Source organism: Stenella coeruleoalba (assembly GCF_951394435.1).
Source record: "Stenella coeruleoalba genome assembly, chromosome: 19".
Taxonomy (NCBI): domain Eukaryota; kingdom Metazoa; phylum Chordata; class Mammalia; order Artiodactyla; family Delphinidae; genus Stenella; species Stenella coeruleoalba.
In genome coordinates, this window is record NC_137165.1 from 12,659,216 (window position 1) to 12,676,157 (window position 16,942).

The 16,942-nt window shown below is 54.8% G+C and overlaps 1 protein-coding gene across 1 annotated transcript in view; it reads right to left on the reverse strand.

The window, feature by feature from the left end:
• RAP1GAP2 (RAP1 GTPase activating protein 2) overlaps positions 1–16,942 on the reverse strand; it is a 213,028-nt gene that overhangs the window by 166,197 nt on the left and 29,889 nt on the right. Inside the window, exon 3 of the mRNA XM_079903638.1 lies at positions 11,574–11,609. Within this exon, the coding sequence (XP_079759764.1) occupies positions 11,574–11,609 (36 nt within the window). The remainder of the gene's footprint in view (positions 1–11,573; positions 11,610–16,942) is intronic.

Genomic DNA, 16,942 nt, shown 5'->3' on the forward strand with positions numbered 1-16,942 from the left:
GGAATCTTTTAAAAGTGCTGATGCTGGGTCCCACCCTAGATGCTCTGATTTCCAAGCCTGGAATTGGGTGCAACCTGGGCATGAGAACTTTTTTAAGCCTCCCAGGTGATACCAAAGTGCAGAAAAGCTTGAGAACCAGTGCTGTGGTTGAGGGCACAGAGGATCCAACTATCTTCTGTGGACCATGGACAGTTAGTTTTTCTAATGCCAGAAAGAGAAGTCACTGGGGAGTAAACACAAACAAAGACTGCCCAGGGGGACTTCCCTGGTGGTCCAGTGGTTAAGACTCCGTGCTCCCAATGTAAGGGGCCTGGGTTCAATCAGGGAACTATGATCCCACATACCACGCCCCGCAGCTACTGAGCCCACGCGCTCTAGAGCCCACGCGCTGCAACTAGAGAGAGCCACGCGACACAACTAGCGAAGCCCGCGTGCCACAACAAAGACCCAGCTCAGCCAAAATAAAATTAATTCATTAATTAGTTAATTCAAAAAAAAAAAAAAGACGGCCCAGTCCCCAACCAGGGTCTCAGGGTCAAGCCCATGCAGAATCAGGACTAACAAGGTCTACCATCGGTGCTGTGGATACGGGCCTCCTTGGAGAAGTTAGAGATGGCTGTGGGGATGATGAATTAGAGTTGGCGGAGGCCCGAGGAGGAGGTTAATTAGAGAGGCTCTGTCACCATCTGGGCAGGAGATAATGGGCCTGAACCGGGAGGAGGGCAGGAGAGGACCAATCCCCGTGACTCGGGGGCTTCACAACCCAGTGACAGAGAAAGAACTGGATTAGGAAGAGAGAAAAGATTAATTGAGAGTGAGTCCAGTCTGGAGCCAGAGCAGGAAATGACCAGTCAGTGGCCGAAGGCAGTGGCGAGAGCACCAGGGAAGGGGTGAACTGGGGAGAAGGGACCAGGGAGTAGGCCACAGGGAGATAGGAGCTGAGACCCGCAGGGCTGACACACCTGGAGCAGAAGTGGCGCACAGGTGGGGTGAATCTGGCCTGCAGGATGGGTTACATATGGCTTTGTTTTTTTGTTTTTTTTTTTAATTCTTGAGCTAGTTGTCAAGATGTTGCCCAAACTCCAGATTTCCAGCTTCTCCTGTAACGTGGAAGATCTGGGGAGGCAGGCGGCATTCCTGCAGAGCACAGATGTGTGCTTGCCGGTGCCCCCAGGCCCCGCCTGGCAGTTGTACTAGGCCCTGCCAGATCCCTGCAGGCATCAGGTCTGTCTTCAGGAAGAAGAGACCAGGTCCTAAGTCAGAAAGTGGTGAAGATGGAGGAGCTGACAGGAAAGCAGGAAAGGGGCCAGGCACTGCACAGAGGCCGACCGCCGACCTCCGCGGTCCTGGTCCTGCACCCACTGCCTTCGAGCTGGGCCGTCTCAAGTTAGGCACATCCCCACTTGGGGTCTCAGTGTACTGATCTGTAAACAAGGAGGTTGAAGCCCTTGATCTCTCGTTGTCCATCCTCATGTCCATCGGGCTCCTGCAGGCTGCCCAGGGCCAATCCCTTTGGCCAGGCTTTGAAAGGAAGCCTAGAAAACCTGAACACTTCCAACAAAGATCAGGCCAGGCAGCGAGAAATCCCAAACAGAGCCAAAGAGGCCAGGGATGACCCGCCAGGGGCACAGACAACTCAGGGAACAGGAGCCACCTTCCATATTCTGAGGGGCTCTCGGGAGAAAGCAGGGTTATTAGCCCTGTTTAGGGTGGGAGATGAGTGACCAAGCGGCAGCAGTTACAGAAATTCCAGATGAAAATAATGGTCAGCTTTGAACAATCAGAGCTGTATTGCAATATAATAGCCTTACAAGATAATGAGCTCCCCGTCACTGGAGGTAACCAAGCTCAGGCTGGGTGGCTAGTTTTAGGGGCACAAGGGATTCACATAGTGGCTAATTTGACCTTTTTATTTCAAGCCCTAAGATTCAAGGACTCCAGAGACCTGGGGATCTCTCCTGAAGGCTCCCCTCTCCCTTTTCCAGCACCCCCAAGGACAGGTGCTGGGCATTAGGCTCTAGACTCTTCCAGAGGGAAGGCCGAGGTGGTCTGGAAAAAGCATAGAACGTCTACTTCCTTGCTCCCCTTGCCCTTCACCAGGACCACAGGCCCCAGCAACCCCTGCCACACAGCCCCCATCCCAGCACAGCCTCACCCAGCACCCCCTCAGAGGCAGGGGGAGCAGCTAGCTCCTGAGCGGGGCTCCCAGCACAAGCCAGAGAGGCCATCTACATCCCCTCCTGACACCTCCATCCCCACTCCCTGCTCCCAGCCCCAGAGGAACCAGCAGGAGGAAGGCGATAGAAGCAAGCGCTCCCCCAACTCCAGACCCCTCTGAGTATTTCCCGGGCACCTGTCCATCAGGAGCCGCTCCAAGAGGATGCAGGGGTCCTGACACACCCACAGGGTCCACAGTGTGTGGACCGGAAGCACAAGGCATGCACAGCGTGGGGAGTCAAAGCCTCTCGCCAAAGCCCAGCGGGAGCAATTCTCCCCTAGCCTTGGCGAAATCCAGCTCCCGGTGAGCCAGGCAGAGCCCTCTGGCCTCCTCCTCACAGGACCCTGAGACTTCCCAACCAGGACAGGCCAGCAGGCCTCTGAAGAAGCTCAAGGGCATGGCCAGAGCCCTGAGCGTCCACGAGGACTTTCAGGGAGCTGGAGTGAGGGGGGGGCCCCAGGATAGTTGGACCTGGGCTGGCAGGCCACAGGCCGCCCCATCTGCATCCTGCTCCCCCGCATCCCTGCCCTTGTCGCCATTAGCCCTGTCCCATGGGATCAACAAGCACCATTCGGCTCACCAGCCACGAGGAAAAACCCCCCTGGGGCCCCAGGAATAAGCAGAGCCCCTCCTGCCCACCATCCCGCACCCATCTCAGAAGAGCCCCAATGCCCACTACCTACTGGCCAGAGCTGCCAGCCAGCTCCCTGCTGCCCATCATCAGATACCCACCAGACCTGGTCGAGACCCAGGGAGCTGCTTGTCCATCAAGAAATCAGAACAGGGACTCACCAGGGCTTCCTGGGCATGACGGGGACCGGCCAGTATGAGGCCAGGAGCACACAAATCCCTGGGGTTTGCTGCCTGGCAAATGGCACCTTTAGGTGCTTCTCCCAGTGCCTGGCAATGAAATCAGGCCACAGCCCAAACGCCGGCTAAGCACCCGCCTGCCTTGCTTCTCCCCGTAGCCACTCACGCCCCACGACTCCAGATCCCAAAACAGGCATGTTCGTGGTTACCATAGGAACTCGCTAAAGCCAAAAAAGACACCACACAGTCACCCACATGGGCCCTCAAAGCTCATGTCCACCTGCACGGGCAAGCTTGCACACACGCCGACACACACCTACACGCGCCAGCACTGTTCTCAGGCTCAGGGACCGTCCTAAAGAATCAATGAACCAGGGCTGATACTTTAGCCAGAAACAGGGATGTGCCCCTCAGCCCCAGCTGGAACGTGTCTGCAAGTGGGTTCCCTGCACATCTCACGTGGCCAGCTGTCGGTTACAAGAGCAGTGGCACCAGCTAGGGCTCACCTGGTGCTCACCTGCCAAGGCACACCTGGAGCTGGGGGGAGGGGGGGTGCAGAGCCCCCGGGACCACCACCAGCTCTGCCCGCAAGGCCAGGGAGAGGGCACTGCCCAGCCTGCTTCCCTGGCGGCCGACCACCCCCTTCACCCCTCAGGATGCTGCTTCTCTCCTCTGTACCCTTCTATGGGAGGGTGGGGGGCAGGTATAAAGGTCAGGACCTAAGCCAGCCACTTGGGAGGGGAGAGGGGAAATGAGGAGCAGAGACTGTAATTCAGAGCCTTACTCCCTCCCTCTACCCCCAAGCTGCCCAAACTCCCCGTCTCCGTACACGGGACCAACATCCACTCAAAGGCTCACCCAGAGGGATTCCCTGGTGGCACAGTGGTTGAGAGTCTGCCTGCCAATGCAGGGGACACGGGTTCGAGCCCTGGTCTGGGAAGATCCCACATGCTGCGGAGCAACTAGGCCCCGTGAGCCACAACTACTGAGCCTGAACGTCTGGAGCCTGTGCTCCGCAACAAGAGAGGCCACAATAGTGAGAGGCCTGCGCACCGCGATGAAGAGTGGCCCCCGCTTGCCGCAACTGGAGAAAGCCCTCGCACAGAAACGAAGACCCAACACAGCCAAAATTTTAAAAAATAATTTAAAAAAAAGGCTCACCCAGAAACTTGAGTCTTCACCCTTCCCCTTCCCCTTGCTCCCACCTCCTACATCCAAACCAGCTCCAGGCTGGGGAGTCCGCCTCCTCAAGAGCTCTCCAGTCTGTCCACTCTCCCCAACCCCACTGGCCCTGCTCTAGCCTCAAGCCTCTCCAACGAGTCAGCAGATGGCAGCCAGCGGGGCGTTCAGACTCAAATCTGGCCACGTTACTCCCCTGCTTTAAAGCCTTTCCATGGCTCCCGGCCACACAGAGGGGCAAGCCCAGCCCTCCACACAGCCCTCCCACGCTCCTGGACGAGGCCCAGCCTGATGCCGCAGTCGCACCCCGTGATCTGTCTGGTGTCATGACCGCACCCAGGTCCCTCCCAGCCCGCGCCATTCACACCTCACTGCCTGTGCGCTGTTGCTGCTGCCCCGGGTGCCTCTCCTCTCCGGGCTGGGCTTGCTCACCTTTGGAGGTGGCTGAGGCATCACCAAGTCTCCAGGAAGCCCTCCTCCGTCCTCTCTGAGGACATCTCTGTTAGCACTTGTCACATTCCATTGCAACTGTCTGTCTGTCTGTCTCCCTATGGGACTATAAGCTTTCATGAGCAGAGACTGTGTCTTTTTTTTTTTTACTTCGTTGCCGCGCGCGGGCTCTCTAGTTGCGGGCTCTCTAGTTGCGGCGAGCGGGGGCTACTCTTCACTGCGGTGCGCAGGCTTCTCATTGCGGTGGCTTCTCTTGCCGCGGAGCACGGGCTCTAGGCGTGCGGGCTTCAGTAGTTGTGGCTCGCGGGCTCTAGAGCACAGGCTTCAGTAGTTGTGGCGCACGGGCTTAGTTGCTCCGCAGCATGTTGGATCTTCCCAGACCAGGGATTGAACCCGCGTCCCCTGCCTTGGCAGGTGGATTCTTAACCACTGCGCCACCAGGGAAGTCCCGAGACTGTGTCTTTTTCACCTTTGCTTCCCCACCAGCCCCAGCGCCTAGCACCGGGCTTCAAATGCAGGTGCCCAGTAAACGTGAGCTTACCTGATTCTGCCTTCTAACCCCACAGAACATCAAGTTCCCCCTGCCTCTGGCAACCCCAGCAAACTCAGCAGACACCCTAGATATGCAGGAGATGAGCTGACTCAGATGGGGCAGCCTCAGAAGGTTCTAAAACACCTTTGTGCCTCAAAGAGTCTTGTATCTGCAGTAAGCAAAGACCTGGTGGTCAAAGATGGGAGAAGTAAATTGGCGATGGTGACCTTCAACTGATGCATAAAAAAAAGCCATTACAGGGACTTCCCTGGTGGTCCAGTGGTTAAGACTCTGTGCTTCCAATGCCGGGGTTGCGGGTTTGATCCCTGGTCTAAGATCCCACGTGCTGCAATGCAGCCAAAAAAAAAAAAAGATCGTTACATCGGAATCAAGGGGTGGACCGTGGAGGGACGGGCTTTCCAGTAGGGCTGGAAAGCTGAGGCACAGACTTGATGCACAGCTGCCTGGGCCCTGACTCTGCTCTCCCCGCACCCCCCGAGAATGTAGCCTTGCTAACAACACCAAGAGAACCTGGAGAGGCAGATGTCTGTACAGGGAATCGCCCAGATTTTGTACGTAATCCTCATAGGATGGGGACTGAAGCCCTGAGTTTAAAAGGGCTGTGACACAGCCAGAAGCTGAGCTTTCTAGATGTGGCAAGACCCCATCCTGCATGGACAATGACTCCAGCAGCTGTCATCAGGGACCCCAGGGCCAAAGGGAAGTTACGCTGAGACACAGCGTCTGCTGCTGCCCTATGTGCTCTCCTCCCTTCTAAGATTTTAAATCTTAGCTGGTGAAATCTGAAACCTAGAGTACAGATGGCTGTGTGGTGTCTTCTGACCAAACCACAGGACAGCTGAAATGCTGCCCCAGCCAGGCTGCTGGGAAGACAGCTCCTCCAGGCCCTCTCCCTCCTTCTCCTGAGGAAGAAATAAGACGGCACAGTGACCTCTGGGCGCTCTTATGCACTTTCTCTCTATTTAGAGATGCCCACTTCTAGTGAGCAAGACCAGGGACCATCAATTAAAAAGTTGGATTCTTTTCCCTGCAGGGCAATGGGTTCTAACTTCCCGGTCATCAGGAATGTGCCTGATGCCCTACCCCAGCGGTAGAGACAAGCTGCGCTGAATCACCTCCACGCTCACGCCGTCCCACGATGGCCAGTGCCTGTGTATCACAGTCATCTCAGATGGCTGGAACATGGCTTACCAGCCCATGCAGCAGACACACACACACACACACACACACACACACACACACACACCTCTTTCTTTAGCAAAGAAGCAGGAGTCTCTGAGAGGGAGGGCAAGGGGCAGCAAAAAGAAGAGTGGAGGAAAGTACCAGAGGCTCCCAGTTCAGGTCGTCCTCTCTGGATGCTGCTTCAAGGACCTCCATGAGCAAACACATGGCCCTGCCAACCTAGGTTCCCCCTGTGGGAATCCAGTCAGACTATGGTTCAACCACTGCAATACAGACCGTATCCCAAGCTGGCCTGGGAGCAGGCTGGTGAAGCGGCGCTCCCCACCTACTATCCCTGCCTCTTTCTCTCCAGCCCTCCATCTCATGTGATGGGCTAACCATGATGACCCAGAATTAATTCATCCAGCAAATATAGACTGAGAACCTGCTATATGCCGAGCATGGTGTAAGGCTCTGGGGAGCCAGAGATGAGGTATGCAGAACCTCTGCTCTCAAAGACACTCATTCATTCGTGCATGCATTTGCTTAGTCAACAGCGAGCACCTACCATCATCAAGGTCCTGAGAGAAATGCAAAAGGACAAAAGGCATGAAGGTGAACTCCCAGAACGTCAAAGCTAGAAGAGAGCAGATTGGGCACCAGTCCAACCTTCCCACTTTACAGATGGGCAAACTGAGGCTTGGAGAGGTTAACAATGTGTTAGTCTCCGCCTCCCAATTTTTTCTCCTGTATGTGCTGCCACCACCCCCCTATCCAGTGTTCTTGTGTGGCCCCAGGCCCCCAGCACCCCTTGCCTCTGAGGGTCTTCATCATCAGCTACCCCAGACCCCTCTCAACCTGGGCCTCCAGCAGGGAGCTGGGCCCTCCCATCCACAGTGTTGTGGAGGCAGGGGTGCATTCTGGGGCCAAAGCACCAGACTCTCTATCTAAATCGGGAAAAGAGTGGGAAAGTAGGGCGGAGAGAGGTGCTGAGAACTATTTAGCTCCAGCCTGGACTGCACCAGCCATGAAGTACAGACCTGGATTCAAATCCCAGCTGCATGACGTACTCCCTGATGACCTTGACTAAGCTTCCTAACCTCCCAAGCCTCCCTTTCTCTTCTGTAAAATGCAGACAGTAGTGGTAGCTGCTTCCCAAGATGGTTGTGAAACCGCAGGGAAACTGTGATGAAAAGTGAGCACATAGTAAGTGCTCAATAATGGTGCAGAACCCCGATCTTCAGAGCTGCATAGCTCAGGGACACTTCCAGGAGTTGTATGGCTGCCTGTCTTCGTGTCAAGGACACCAGGTAACTGCGGAAGAAGCTGAGGCAATCGGGAGCATGGGCTGCAGTCCAGGGGTATCTGGTGCTCAGTGGAGAAGCCAATGGGCTGCATTAGTACAGAAATATGTCTCACCCAGCAGAAGCCGAAGGAAGGCAGCATCTGGGTACCTGGAAGAGCCCTAGCACATGCAGTTGGCTGCCTAAGGACCTGTCAGTAAGCAGAGCCACATCCTGGGTACCCAGGCAGAATTTCTTCTTAGGTATTAGCGGGGAGGAGAATGAGGGAGCAGCTACTGATCTTCCTTTTAGTCCTAAGAGTCATGGGGGTGATGGGATAAAACCTCCTATGGTATCTGCCCAGCCCACAACTCATCCTTCTTCTCTGAGAACTAACCCCTCCCACAGAGAGAGGCTGTGGGAGGGGTTAGTATGTCTGGCTGCAGCAGACATATTTTATCCATAAGCCCCATCTCTCCAGCTAAACTGATTGGACCATGCTGGGCCAATCAGATTCCCTCTTTTTTTTTTTTTACAGTTTTATTGAGATGTAGTTTATTTACTGTAGAATTCGCCATTTCTAGGCCTATCATTCAATGGTTTTCAGTATATTCACAAGGTTGTACAACCATTACCACGAACTAGTCCCAGAACATTTTCATCACCCCAAAAAGAAGACTGTATCTTTGCATTTGGATTATTTCCATTTGGGGCTATTATTAATAATGTTGCTATGAACATTCACATACAAGTTTCTCTACGGACATATGTTTTCATTGCTCTTGGATGTATACTTAAGAATGGAATTGCCGGTCATACAGTCACTCTACGTTTAACCCTTTTACATTCCCACCAGCAGCGTGTAAGGCTTCCAATTTCTCTACATCCTCACCTACACTTGTTATTATCTGTCTTTTTGGTTGTAGTCATTCTAGTGGGTGTGAAGTAGTATCTCACGGTGGCTTTGATGTGCAAGTCCCTGATGGCTAATGACGTTGAACATCTTTTCATGTGCTCATTGGCCATTTATATAACGTCTTTGGAAAAATGTTTATTCAGAGTCTTTGCCCATTTTTAAATTCTTTTTGTCTTTGTATTATTGAGTTGTTAGAGTTCTTTATATAGTTTAGATATGAGTCCCTTATCAGATATGTGATTTAAAAATATTTTCTCCCGTTCTGGGCATCGTCTTTTTACTTTCCTAATGGTGTCCTTTGTAACACAAAAGTTTTTAATTGTGAAGAGGTTCAATTAATCAGTTTGTTGTTCTTGTTGTTTTTGTTGCTTGTGTTTTGGGTGTCATACCTAAGAAACCATTGCCTTATCCAAGGCCACAGAGATTTTCATCTAGGTTTTCTTCTAAGAGTTTGATACTTTGGGCTCTTACATTTAGGTCTTTGATCCATTTGGAGTTAATTTTTGTATACGGTGTGAGACAGGGATTCAATTTCATCCTTTGCATGTGGATATCAGTTGTCCCAGCACCATTTGTTGAAAGACTATTTTTCTCCATGGAATTGTCATGACATATTGTACTTGTTGAAAATCAATTGACCACAAATGTGAGGGTTTATTTCTGGACTCTGAATTCTATTCCATTGATCTGTGTGTCTATCTCTATGCCATTACCAAACTCTCTTGATTACTGTCACTTGGTAGTAAATTTGAACTCACGAAGTACAGTCCTCCAACTTTGTTCTTCTTTTTCAAGATTATCCTTGAATTTCCGTAAGAATTTTAGGATCAGTTTATCAATCTTCGCAAGGAAGGCAGCTGGGGTTTTGAGGGGGATGCATTTCCAGTTCCTGTTCAATGCCCCCTGAGCTCTAGCTCCACCTCCTCCCCTTGGGTTCCCTGAGGCACCTGGGATTTTTTTCCATAAACTCCATCTTTTGCTTAACCAGATTACACTGGGTTTTTGTTTCTTGCAATCAAAAGAATCTTAACCAAGTGCAAGTAGGAACACAGTCCTACACACTGTCCCAAACAACCCTCTCAACACCACCTCCCCAAGGCCTAAGACCTCAGACTGTCCTCCACATACCCAGAGAGCCCACTGGGGTCCCAATCTCAACACTGGCCCATGCCCCCAGCCCTTCACTCCACCTTGTAACTAGCTCCTTTGCAGGTTACATGTATCATCTTTACTAGTTAAAATAAAAACAAACAGGCCCTCAATAAACGCTTGTGAAATTGAACTAGATGTCCCAAGACGGTACCAAAAAAACCCACTCCTACCACTCTACACCCCTTAGTAACTCAGCTTCCTACCTAGCAACTCATGCAATACGCAGATAGGAAGCTCTAGGAAGGCCAGACATCGCTGTGCCCACTGGACAAAGGATACGGAAACTGAAGTCCAGAGAAGTTAAGTGTCTTGCCCAAGAGTGACTTGCCCTAAACGCTGGACTGCCCTGATGCACACCCCACGCCAATCAGCACAGGCACAGACAGGCCCATCGTCCCGCCCCATCTTTAAGAGCTACTTTCGAAGGTACCTCCTCCTGGCAGTCTTCCAAGATTGCTCCCACTACATCCCTGGCATCAACTCTACAGAGAGACTGAAAGCTCTCAGAGGGCAGGGACAGTTTTCCATCCATCCCTGCCCTGCGAACTGCCCACCCTCACCCTTCTGAGCAAAACAAACCTGAGTGGGAAGCTTCCTTGTTTTGACACCCCCCCCCCTTAGATGCCAACTCGCAAGACTGGCTGTGCTCTGCCCAGGGAAGTGTACCCAGGGGATACACAGTCAGTGCTGGCAACTAAATGGCATGGCAGAGAGAGGCCAGCCTGGAAAACCTTTCAGCTGAGATGGGGGAGTTACAAGCAGCTGGGGCTGCCTCCAGAGGAGGACACTTAGTAGAGGAATTTTTCATGCTTGAGCCAATTCACGTGTTGCAGGATAATATTTTGAGCTACTGACCAACGCTGTTTTTCCCTCCTAAAATTTCTCTCCTTTTTAACTCACTTCATTGGAGGAGGTGGTTGGTCAGTACTCATTGCCCGAGGGAGGGATGCAGTTGGGAACCCACTTTTGTTAAGTCTCAAGGGGGAAAGAGGATCCAGGTGCAGGCAAAATGGTTTGGCCAGAAACACAGAGGGAAAAGAACGAAGGTGATGAGAGAGGCGCAGTCAGAGGTTCTAGGACAAAGGGGTGTCTGCTCAGGGCTCCCCAGACAGACGAGCAGACACGTGGTAAACCGAGGCAGACAATCAATCCCCAGACCCTGAATCTGGTGCTGGAATTCTCAGAGAGCCTCAGGGCCAGGCTGATCAGGACGACAGATATCTGGTAATAGATGACTCGATGACCAACTGACCACCCACAAACACACACACACTGGGGTGTTTCGCCAGGTCCTAGAACTGTGTGGCACAATTTTCCAGGTAGGTGGGAATGTCAGAAAGACAGCCTGGGACTTCCCTGGCGGTCCAGTGCTTAAGACTCCACACTTCCACTGCAGGGGGGCATGGGTTCAATCCCTGGTTGGGGAAGTCTGCATGCTGTGCAGTGCGGCAAAAAAAATAGCCTCTTGGGACTGGGGCTACAAATATTATATATAAAAATAAAATGATTACAAGTGATGGAAAATTAAAATATAAAAATTAAAGTGATGGAAAATACAATTATCTTTCTTATACCCTTGAGTTGTGGCCTGAAAGTTTCACTGCTATACACATTTCCACCACACGGGTCCCCCTGCTTGCTTCCCAGCATCTGCCTTTTCCCGGATACTTCGGGAATCAAGAGCCCAGTCCAGTCTCCTCCAAGTCCACAAGCCCCTGGACTGAGACAGAGACTCTGACAAATGCAACAGTCCCGCTCACGTTTTCCACAACCAGGAGGGAAATGAGGGCCCCAGAGGAGCTCCATCTGCCATCACCTCTGACCTTTACGTAACAGGAAGTGGCTACTTACTTGACCTTCAGGCTCGCCAGCATGGTCTTGTCGATCCTGCCAAGAGAAAAGCAAGGGCTTCCGTCAGTGCCAGGGCTGAAGGCTCCCACCTAGCACCTGCAGGGGACAGGTCCCGGGGCCAGCCCAGACCACCAGCCCCGCAGGGCCGTGGACAATGTGGCTTCAGGAGGAAGGAAGTTCTCCTCCAGCCCAGAAAGGGAGGACTTGGGAGCTCTGGGAGGGCCGGAGCCACTCATAACCCAGTGAGATGGGTCCTGTTATTCTCCCTATTTTAGAGATGAGGAAACAGGCTCGGGAGGATACCGTCACTGGCCCAGTCTGGATCCCAGTATCTGACTCCAGACCCAGGGATCTAAAGCACTTTATATGCCATCTTTGCTTTCGTTACCCAAGCTCCAGAAGAGGACTCTGCAACCCAGCCTCATGGGTCACAGCGGCTGGACAATCAATGCATGGATATTTCCTGGGATTCTGCTTTACAAAGATGCCGCAACCTCCAGCACCAGGGACCCTCCTGCTCTGGGAGCTGCCAGTTCCTCTAAGGAGGCATAAGCCACTCCTGAGACAGAACCTGACAGCAGGCGCCAGGGTGCACAGGAGGTGGGGTCTGTCGGGCACAGGAGCTCAGAGCCCGGAAGATCACGTTTGCGGCAGACTGTCCCGGCAGCCAGCAACTCCACCCCAGCCTGCGCCTACCCTTGCTGGAAGACAAGGCAGGGCTGCTAGGCTTCTATTTTTACCCTCTGCATATGCCAGCCCTTATGGCTGGTAAAAGAGGCCCCTTCCTCTCTCCAGAGACAGAAAGGTAGGCGAGATTCCCACTCTCTGTCTCCTCTTGTTTAGGGGTCACAAATACCAGGGTCACATCACCATCAGTGTCACCACTGCGCCATGTCATCATTGCCATTAATGCCACCCAAATCACCACCACCTCCAGGAGGCTTGAAACCCTGGGAAGTTCTTATAGCCACCTCTGCCCAGCAGCTCAGCTCTGCCATGAGCTCCCCATACACGCAACGACTGGGGCCCCAGGGAGGAGGGGAGCTGTGTCAGGGGCCACACGGTGAGGACGCAGAGCTGCCCCAGCAATCATGAGTCAGCACCAAGCCCCTGAGCTGGGGGGTGGGATCCTTCCACCCTGAGTCAACTCCCAGCACCTTCCGATCTCAGTTCCCAACAGCAAAATAAGCCACACCCGCGGTTCCTGGCCCAGGTCCCCCCTCCCAGCTTCTTCCCCACGGGCCCCCTGGGCCCCCTCCTTGGTGCTTCCACGAGGCCCCCAGCGGTCTCACTGGGTTCCTAACCCCCTCTGGTATGGAGAGCCTCGTCCTCCCCCATTCAACTCACTGAATGGGAGTAAGGTGGACCCAGGAGCAGATCCCTGCACTCTGCTACAACATCTGTTACCCAGAGCAACCCAACTGGAACCTCTATCAATAAGCCCTTACATTTTATATTTTCCCAAGGAATCTTTTTTAATTCTTACAACATCCCTTTGTTGTGGGTAAGGCAGAAATTCCCCATTTACACATGGAGAAACTGAGACCTGGAGAGAGGAAGTGTCCCATCTGGGCTCCTCAAAGAGCAGAAGAGGAGCGGCGCCTTAACCCAGGTCTCCCAGCATGCCCTCTCACCCTACCACCCGCCACCCGCCACCCACCAACTCTCTGGGTCACACCCTGGGCCACAGCAGCCCCGGTCCCGGGACCCACGTCCACACCTACTCAGTCAACCGGGCTCCCACGGGGGTGTGGCCTTGGAGGGCAGGGTCTATGGCTCGGCAGGGCTGAGATGGGGAGATAGGGCAGCGCTGTGACACTGAGCTTTCCCCTTTCAGGAAACCAAGGTCCCCAGGTGCTTCCGGATGCCATCTCTCTCCTCCCTCCCCTGCCGCATCCCATTCACTCTCATCACCTTGTCCACCAGTGTTACTGGACGTCCACCCTGGCATCCAACGGAGCTCTGAAAATACCACCCCCAAGACTCTTTTCACCGTCTGGAGTGGACCAGGGCTCCAGGAATCTGTAATTTAGCCCTCAAACAAGTGCAAGATCCCTTCCCTGCTGAAAGCCATCCCCGCACGATAGCCACCCTAACCCTCCAGCCCCACCAGGAAGCTCTGCCATCCCATGTCTTGCAGCCCCTGTGCTCCCTCCCACTCTCCTTCGCCTCTTATGCCCCTCACTACTGGCCAGCCAGCTTCCACACCAGGACAGCGCTGGCCACCCGCCCCCCCTCAGCAGTGGGAACCTCTTCTTTGACGACGCTCCAAAGCTAGAAGCTGAAAGGAAACTGATAATGAAAACCACTAGACCCCGTTCCCCAGCTGAGGAGAAGCTGCCGGCAGCTGGTAACCAGAGACAAATTTTGACCTCAGTTTCCTCACTTTGTGGCCCCATAGGGAGGAAAGAGCCTCTCCTTTGTCCCAGACAGAAACTTAGCAGCCAAAGGTGGCCCAGAGGGTCAGGCGAGAGGCTGGAGCACAGCCCCAGCTGCTCAGACTGGCTGTAGGGGGAGGGCAGGGAGGGGCCCCTGGCGACAGGCCTGCCCGGTCCTCTCACTGCTCACCCCTGAAGAGAGCAGACAGCCCAAAGGCCGAGCAAGCCACACACTCTCCCGGCCACGAAGTCACAGAGATGACCCAGACAGAAGCATAACACACACGCACAGGCAAGAGCACACACAGGTACAGAAGCTCCGAGGCGCACACCGGCATCCGCTCAGAAGCACAGAGTGCACACGTGGCCACGCGTCGGCACACCCACCCAGCCAGGCACACACCTCACACCCGGCCGCACAGACATGCACACCTAAACACACAGTCCCAGATACACACGTGTTCACAGCCATCACAGATGCACATACACGTTTATGGAAACACATGACACAGAGGCCCACGTTCACCAGAGTCACACTCACACTGGCTCCAGCTCCGACCTCTGAATTCCCTAGAAGACTGTACCCAAGGGACAGTGAGGAAAAGCCTGGTGCCCCCCGCACAGGATCTTCCATCTCCATCCGCCCAAGCATCTGAAAGTCCTCCGCACTGCTCCCTACAGACCAGGTCACAGCCACAGGCTCAACCGGGCTTCACGGCCAGATTCGCTCCCACCCCTTCACCCTCCCTCCCATCTGTTACCCACCATCCGAAGCCCCCAAAGGAGATGCTGCGCTTCCTGACAAACATGGCTGTGACGGAGGGGCCCCTGGTCCAGCGATGCCCCCGAGGCTGTTGGCAAGACTGCTGCGGCCTCGGAGCAGCGGGGTCGACAGCCACCGGCAAAGGGCGGGGTGCCCCGCGTGGCACCTCCCCCATTGCCTGCCCCCCAGCCCGGCTTCCTGTGGGTGAGGCCGCGGGGTGGGAGGGGTGTCCTGCCCCCCAGGACGCACCAAGACAGGCAGGGGAGGTCGCAGAGGGCAGCTTCCCCACACCCGGAGGAACCCGCAGCTCCGGAAGGGGCTCGGCCGGCAGATTGCACCACAGCCCGGGTTGGCAGCTCTGCCCCACAGAGCCCAGGCTGCCCGGAACCCAAGGAGGCCCGAGGATTACCATGATTGTGCCTGGGAAGGGGAGAGAGACCTGGCTGGAAGGCTCAGGGAGCCCTGCCGACGCGGACCCACACCGACTCCCTGGGTCTGCCGGAGGCGGGACCTTGGCCTTTCTCCCTCCGCCGTACCAGATAAACCTGCCCCACATGCACACGCGTGTGGACACAAGTATACGTGCACCCACGTGGGCCCAGGGGCGCACACACGTGCACACATATATGCACAGGACCCACGGGTCCACCTAGGCGCATGCGTGCTCACGTTTGTCAGCAGACGCCGGCACACACGTGCACGCAGGTACTGCACACTCACCTGCAGGTGCGTGCAGACGTTTACAAAGACACCTGCACATCCATCTCGTGCACATACAGCTCCCCAAACAAACACACGCTCACACACACATCAACATACGTGCACACACCTAGGCGCACGCTCGGATCGCACACACGCCTACAAGGCGCCCTCACATACACAGGCACAGGCACAGGCACAGATCTGTGCTGCTCAGATGCCCTTGAGCGTCTAGACAGAGGTCAGCAGTGCTGAGCTCCTGCCGGCAGTGGCAGAGGTGGCAGGTGGCACCGACGTGCACGTCTTTCCTTTCCCACTGGACCCACAGGCTAGTCCTAATCTCTGTCTGCACCAGTGCTGCATGCCTGGTACACGGTAGGTGCTCACTAATGAGAGCCCCGTCGAAGAGTGTGGCACATACATACAGCAGCCTAGGGCAGAGGGTCACGGGCGGGGTGCCAGGTCCCCGCCCCTACCAAGCAGTGGAGAAGCTTCCACCACTGGCCTTTCCCACTGGCCCACCTTCCCCGGAGCTGGGAGTCAGATCCGCGCTGTGATGCCAGAGGGCCACCCCCAGGCTGTGGACAAAGGGCACAGGCATTTTTATCTTCTTGACTCCTCCGCTGCAGGGGACACAAGGGGCCTCAGGCCCTATGGGGGCAGCACAGGGTCCTGACCGAGGTCAGGGCTAGGGGTGGCAGGTGTGGGGTCCTGTGCCCCCCTGGCTGCCCAGCAGGAGCCTGGTGGTCCTTGGTTCAGGTTGCACCCTCCACCCTCACCTTCATCAGAAAAGGAAGGATCGAGTGGTTCACTCCCTAGGGTTGCATAGACCACCGGCTTCCCGCTGGACGTCCACTCCACACCCAGATCTGTCACCCCTACTGCACCCACCCCACACTCAGGAGATGCTCAGCAGGTACCACGGACCCCCTGGGTCCTGCCTGTCCTGCACCCTTTTGGCCTCCGTCTGAGCAAGACAGCTCTGCGCTCCATCTGCCCCCGGGGGGGACACCTGGCCAGGCCTGGCCAGCCAGGGCTTCACCCTCCTGGCTGCAGTGACTGGGTTGGGAGTGGGCAGGAGACCTAATCGGACCCAGTAGGACTCACTCCCACAATGCTTCCCCCCTCTCCTCCCCAGGGTTGCTGAACCACAGGATGGACCACCAGGGTAAGCCAGAAACGGCCCACAGCCTCAGCCCAGGCGTCACGTGGGTTACTAATAACCAATAACCCACATTCCTTTTGCAAAGTGCTTACTTTTTTTATCAATTAGAGGGAGTTCCTAGTGAGCCCATCATTGGAGCACATCATCTGACATGCTTCCATGTGGGAGAGAGAGGAGGGGTTGCCGTCACAGTAAGCTTGGGCACTTCCGGCCTTCCGTCTTATCTATGCTTATCTGTACACACATGTGACCATGTGTGCTTGCTGTCCACCAACATATTCCAGGGGAAGACACAGCTGAGAGATGCTCTGATTCAGGCCCTCATAGTCTGCAAAGACACCCAGATAAAACCCAGGTAGGAGGC